Here is a 6496-nt window from a genome sequence, read left to right as displayed (position 1 = left end):
TAGGAATACCCTCACAGACTGACTTCTAAGGTCTGGGGACACCTCTTCTCCAGGATCCAAACTGCTGATGTAGGAAAAAAGGAGGGAAAGGACAGAAGGAGAGGAGGAAACAGACATTTATAGAGCAACTCCCATGTGTTAGGGGTTAGGTCCTTGAGTTCTTTAGCCCTCTTGATGCGCCATGGGTCTGACCTATCATCCCCATTTTAGTGATAAGTAAACAGGGGCTCAAAGAGGTTAAATAATGTGTTCAGGGTCAACAGCTAATTTGTGCTGGAATTGCCGGGGCTTCTGATTCTAAGCCTGGAGCTCTTCCCTGGATGTTGACCTACAGCTGGTGAAAGTATGAGAGAGAGGTCACCCTTCTGATGGAGGTCCCCTCCCATCTATTTTTCACTTGGGAGAGGGATGGAGCAAGGATGGGTTGGAGCAATGACCACTGATCATTGTCTTCCCACTCCAGCTCCCAGGAGGGGAAGGTAGCTGTTCGTGGCCAAATGGACCGGGCAATAACTGGAGAGAGAGGGACCAGACTCGGGTACCATGGCTGAAGACATCATGCTGTCTGTCTCTGGTGGGTTCTTAGAACCCTTATGGAGGAAGCCAGAACCCAGGTTGGAACTTTCCAAGTATCCATGTGCCTGGAAGCAGACAGGGCCCCTGGGAGAGAGTTCCCTGATTCTAGTCCTTTCCCCTAACCTGCACTAAAGCTGTCCCTTTTTGAAGGCCAGAGAGGTATGGTGCCCTCTGGTCCCTTCCTGTCCTTGACAATCTGGGTCCCAAAAGGAGAGGAACCCTAGTACTGCTGAGTACTATCAACTGAACCCCAAGTTGGGACACCTGGTCTGATAGTCATGTCTGTATTTACAGAAACCACAGATAGAATTTTGAAATGGAATTTATCCAGGAAAATTTGGTTTATCTAGTCTGCGCCTATTGTCCACCTTTTGGGTTGTTGTGAGGAATAAAATGAAATAATACATATGGGAAAGCATCTAGTAAACTTTAAAATGCAGCAAACTTATTACTGTTATTAGTGTTAGAGAATACTATATGAAAAGGCCTGCAAAGATGGTCTAGTCTAATCCCCTAACTGTAGCAGGAATCCCTTCTACAGAACCTCTGACCAATTGCCAGCCAGTTCTGCTTGCACACTTGCAGTGGCGGGGAGCTCACTCCCTGAAAGGTAGCTCCTACCCTCTCTGGTTAGCTCTGACCGAGAAAAGAACTTTTTCTCAAAGTTCTTTAGATTGAGCTGAAGTCTGTCATGCTGCAATCTCTGGGCATCCAGCGCATTTGCACCCACTGTACTCCAGGATTTGAGGACAGTCTTCACAGCCCAAGTCATTTCCCCCCCCCCCCCAGAGTAACTTTCTCTGATATCTCCATGTACTTTGCACAGAATAATTTTCAGATTCTTCATTCCCTGGGGCTCCACCCACTCCAGCTGGTCGGTGTCCCCTTGCAAATAAATGGTACCTAGAACAAACACAGCCAACACTGCCAACATGACCTGATCAGGGCAAAGTGCAGGAGAGGTGCCTATACTCTGGGACTCTATTAATGAAGTACAAAAAGGATTGCTTTCCAGCAGCTGCATCGAATTTGCTCATTTTAAGCTTTAATCAGCAAATACCTCTAAATCTTTCCCATCTGAACTACATCAAAGTTTGTGCTTCCCAGATTTATAATTACTTTAAATGGACCCAAATTAAGAAATATCACTTGCCAGCACCCTAGAAGGTAGGCTTTTAGGTGCCCTTCTTAATCACATACCCCTCCTTCCCGCTCCAGGAACCACTGTCACAACTTCTGTGTTATCTTCCTGTGTTTACAGCTTACCATCTATGTATGCATGTTGTTTAGTTTTGCCTGTTTTGTGCCTTTATATAAATGGAATCACACTGTATTATTTTATAATTTGCTTCTTTCTCTCAAAACTATGCTTCTCAGATTCACTGGTGTTGAATATATAGCTGTAGTGCGTTCATTTTCATTGCTGTAGAGTATTCCATTGTATTAATATCTTAAAATTTATCTTTTTTACTGCTGATGAACACTTGGCTTATTTATTGATTGTATTATGCCACTATGAATATTCTTGTGTATGTCTCCTGGGGCACATGTGCAACGTAACTGATAAGTAATTATTTCATGGTTTAAATCTTATCTCCCATTTCTTTCAGAACATAAGAATCATGTCTTTTGCACTTAATAAAGGCTTCGTGCATGCATTAGTTTTCCTTAGAATATATACCTAAGGGTGGAATTGCTGGGTCTTAGGGTTTGCCTAAAACTATGAAAAACTACCTAACTCTTGCATATTCCTATCTGATTTCAAAACTGTTTTTTCAATCACCTCCTTGGCACGGGGAGTGCTAGTTGTCCAAACCAGCACCTGACCATTTCTGAGTGACCTTGATCTTGAGAGGGCCTGGCTTCAAGCCCCAGATTCCCGATGGCAATAAACGTGCCTCTTACTCACTGAAAGGAATCCCTTCTGTGGAGGACATCAGCGTCTATTATCTTTATGGCCCCTGCCTCATGTTAATCATCACAAGAAAGAGGATTGCACTGAGCTACTCTATCTCGGACAAAGATCTCCCAGCTGAGCACAGACTTGCTCACCTAGGAAAGTCATTTATGAGGGGGAAGGTTGGGGAGGGGAGTGGACGACCCTGTTTGCACTCTCTAAGGCACACCAGCTGTCTGAGGATATTAACTGCTCAAAAAACTCAAGTCTGTATATAGGTCCTCCCTGAATGTTGGCAGGATTTGGTGCAAAAGTACAAATAGATGCCACACGTCTACCTAGATTATTTTAAATTATAAATCACTCCAAATAACTGTTAACCTTAATATATGCTATTCTTCTAGCTTGACAAATATGCATTTTTAATGATGTGGAAGACCAGGCTCAAATTTAGAATTCCTGGACTCGTTGGATTTATGCACTTGAATGAGGTGGGGAGGGGAGCGCCGGCTCTGGCCCGTGGCCCACCTGCTTTCTTTTCCAGGCTCTGTCTTGCACTAGGCATCTGGGGACACAGCAGTCCAATGTCCAAGAGCTGTGCCACCTCCAAACACAGCTGCCCCTTAGCCACTTTTAGGGATGACCAGACTCTGCCCTAGAGAGGATGGACCTGGGGAAGAGGCTACAGCCTCCAGAGGTTGAGGGAGGGAATTCTGAGACCATGGGTCCCCAGAACTTGGTCCTGAAGGAGGGGCACAGGCGCCAGGTGGGCACATTGTCCCCTGGACTCTCTGGAATAATCACCCTGTGGGACGAGTGTGGCCAGAGCGGGGTTAGAGGGGAGCCTCTGACGACGGGGCCCAGGGCAGGCTTTCCTGCCCAGGTCTAGGGGCAGTACCGTCTACAGATGCTCTCGAGGGCAGGGACTGTGTTTGGCTGTATCCTCAGTACCCACGACAGTGCCTGCCGCCTGAAGTCATGTCGTACGTATATAGATGCTTAATGGAAAGTACGTCGGAAACAGTTCCTCCCGTTTTGCCTCATTTAAACTCTTCTGAGCCATCAAAGAGATGAAGGCTGTGAGGCTCAAAGAGGTTAAGTGACTCGCCCAAGGTCACACAGCTAGAAGAGCCAGAGGTTGGATTTGCGCTCACTTCACCACCCCGCCTCCTCTCTCGTCCTTCTTTTTATTATCATGGTTTTTTTTTTGCCTCTCTGCTGGGGCGGAGGATTGGGAGCCTCTCCTCTCAGCGACCGGGCCTTTCCCACCGCCCCTCCTCCCCTCCTCAACCTCGCTCCGGGGCCCTGGCAGCCAGCCCCGCTCCTCCTCGGGCCTCCCCTCCCCGCGCGAAGCCCCGCCCCGGCTCTGGGCGACGTCACGTGCCGCCCCATCCCCCCGCGCCTGCGCACTGCTTATTTCCCGCTGTCAGGATGAGGAGGCGGAGGTCGGCGCTCGGGTCCGTCTCTGCCCGCGGCTGTGGCGGCGCCGGCGGCTCCAGCCTTAGCGGTTCCTCCCTGGGCGTCGGCGGCGGCGGCTCGGTCGACGCCTCCTCCGCCAGCTGAGCCCGTGGGAGCTCGGGCCGCCGCTTCCCCGCCCATCCCCGCTCCCCGAGGCCGGCCGCCTGGCCATGGCGCAGCCGGGCCCGGCTCCTCAGCCTGACGGTGAGGCGCCCACCATGGCAGGCGTCGCGGGCGCGGCCTGCCCGGCGCCGGCGTCGCGGGGGAAGCTCCGGGCGGCGGGAAGGGCGCGCGCGGGCCCCGGGGGTGACCCCGCGGGGCCGAGGCGGGAGCGCGCGGGCTCCGGCGCCGGAGGCGGCGCGCGAGGGCGGCGCGGGGGCCTGGGCGGCCGACGCTGGGGAGGGGGCGGGAGGCGCCGGCAGTGGCGGGAGGCGTGGGGAGGCGTGGGGAGGCGGAGCGGGACCTGCCAGAAGCCTGGGGCCGTGGGCAGCGGTGGGACCGGCACGTGGGTTCTGCCCGTGGGGAGGATCGGGAACATGTGCTATATTCGTTAAAGAAAAAAACTGCTTAGGTAGTGATGTTGTGCCCCCCCCCCCCCTTTCCGTGCTACAGAGCGCTTTGCAGCCAGTTTTGTAAAACAAGTTGGGATCAGTAAGTGGATTTAGTAGCGTTCCTTGAGAGGCAGTGTTGCTTAATGGTAAGTGCCGGGGCCTGGGAGTCTAAAGGACCTGGATCCTTCACTCACAAGCTCTGGGCAAATTTCTCAGCCTCTCTGAACTTCAGTGTTCTCCCTCATGGAGAACAGGTTAATTTAAGCCTTTATATTTTATCACAAAGATGGCAACGTGTTTTTATGTAAAGTGATTCGTAGTATTGTGGGGGAAATTGGGAATAGTAAGGAGCGTGGGTTTTTGAGAATGCTGAGGTCGAGGAAACGTGTCTTTTGTAGCACTTGGATTCTTGGAAGGAAAAAGAACCCCATCGTAAGTAATCCACGTTGGTGGTTAGAGTCCTTCGTGACCTTCTGGGAAGTGGGCTAAGCTCTGCTTCAGAGATTGGCCACATCGTTCCAGGTTTTACTACCTGGAGTTATGTTTGGAAAGAATATGCTTGGTCTTTGGCAGGGTGGTACTCTATCTGGTGGAGAACACTCTTTCAGATGTATTTCTGTCATCAGCGTGTGCTTAGCATCTTTAAGTGGGAGTGGAATGTTGAAATATGGTGCTGGGTGCATAGTAGGTACTTAAAAACTTGCCCTTGCCTAGGATTATCTCTTAAAATAACCTTTGACGAAAACCTTACTCTTTGTTCTTGCCTTTGGGGAACCTGAAACAATGTTATCAGATTTTAAGGCTGGCTACTTTTTTTGGAAGTCTGCTCCAAAACCTGTAAGCCTCTAGTTTTAGGTTTTGTTAGTTGCCTAAGGAGAGATGTTTAGTACCTACACCTGGAGTTGTCTAGGACTCTGCTGTTTCTGTTTCAGTAGAAGAGAAGAGAGGCATTTCTGGTGGGCTCTCAAAGAGGGAACAGGGGTGTTTTCAGGCTACATTTTTAGTTCTCACCTTTTCGTTTGGTGTCAGGGAAGAAAACTTTTGCTTTTCCACAAACCCCTCTTTGTTACTGCAGACGGAGGCAGAATACAGAAAGCTCCAGTGGCCTCTGGTTCTGATCTGGATTGGTAGGTATGCTTAGCTGGCTGCTGCCTTCTCTTGAGTTGCATGGAAACAAACGTCTAGGGCAGCTCAGGTGACATGACAGCCTGGAGTCAAAATTCCCTGCCTCTTTCAAGATGTGAAATGGTCTTCCATGTATATAGGGAGAAGTGACTAAGCACTTGAAAGAGGCTAGGAAAAAGGAGCTTTAGGAAATCTTGTATTCTTGCTATTCTTAGTACGGGCTTATTCCCTATTTTTCAGATCCTGTCACTCCGGGTTGAGGTTTAGTTTGCATAGATTGCAGTATTTATTTTCCGTTAGTGTAGTAAATGAGCAGCCACAGCTACTGTTTACAAAAGGAGAGAGAGTTCAGTGTATTTGAGTGCTTTGTGTCAGTGTCTTCTTAGAAGTTCATCTTGGGGATTTAATTTTTCTCTTTGGCTGAACTTAATATAGATCTCTTCTTACCACTTTAGCTTTAAGCACACTCAAATTACCCAGCCCTGCGGATTTTTAAAAAGACTATCACAGAATTCTTTTGAGTCAAACTGACAGTAAGAGATAACTGCTTAGTTTTTGACTTTAATCTTGCTTTTATCCAATTTTAGAAGCAGTTGTCTTTTATGTTGACTTTGTGTTCTTTTCCTTTTTTGACGTGTCTTTGTTTTTCCTGAAGATATGGTAGATTAAGAAAAGAATTGGTTTGTGTGTAAATTGACGGGATGAAATTGATTTTTTATTCTCTTTATTTCCTTATTTTGTAAATTTTTTGAAAAAGTTTTTTTTTTTTTTTGATGGTGCATCTTAGTTTACTCCGTTAGAATAAAGGTAATTTTAATAGCCAAACAAATTTCAGCTGATTATCCCAGTTTACTTTGAGAATTCAAAGACTAATGTAAAAATTTTCAAA

At 48.2% G+C, this 6496-nt stretch overlaps 1 protein-coding gene across 2 annotated transcripts in view; it reads left to right on the top strand.

Moving 5' to 3' along the window:
- The first annotated feature begins 3871 nt into the window (after positions 1-3871).
- RABEP1 (rabaptin, RAB GTPase binding effector protein 1) overlaps positions 3872-6496 on the top strand; it is a 104377-nt gene continuing 101752 nt past the window's right edge. For both annotated transcript variants that reach the window (XM_070563085.1, XM_070563084.1), the window contains exon 1: positions 3872-4135. In XM_070563085.1, the coding sequence (XP_070419186.1) occupies positions 4102-4135 (34 nt within the window). In that variant the 5' untranslated portion in view covers positions 3872-4101. The remainder of the gene's footprint in view (positions 4136-6496) is intronic.

Source organism: Equus przewalskii, chromosome 10 (genome assembly GCF_037783145.1).
Source record: "Equus przewalskii isolate Varuska chromosome 10, EquPr2, whole genome shotgun sequence".
Classification (NCBI taxonomy): Eukaryota; Metazoa; Chordata; class Mammalia; order Perissodactyla; family Equidae; genus Equus; species Equus przewalskii.
Note: the sequence above shows the minus strand (reverse complement) of the source record. Positions and strands in the feature narration are given on the sequence as shown.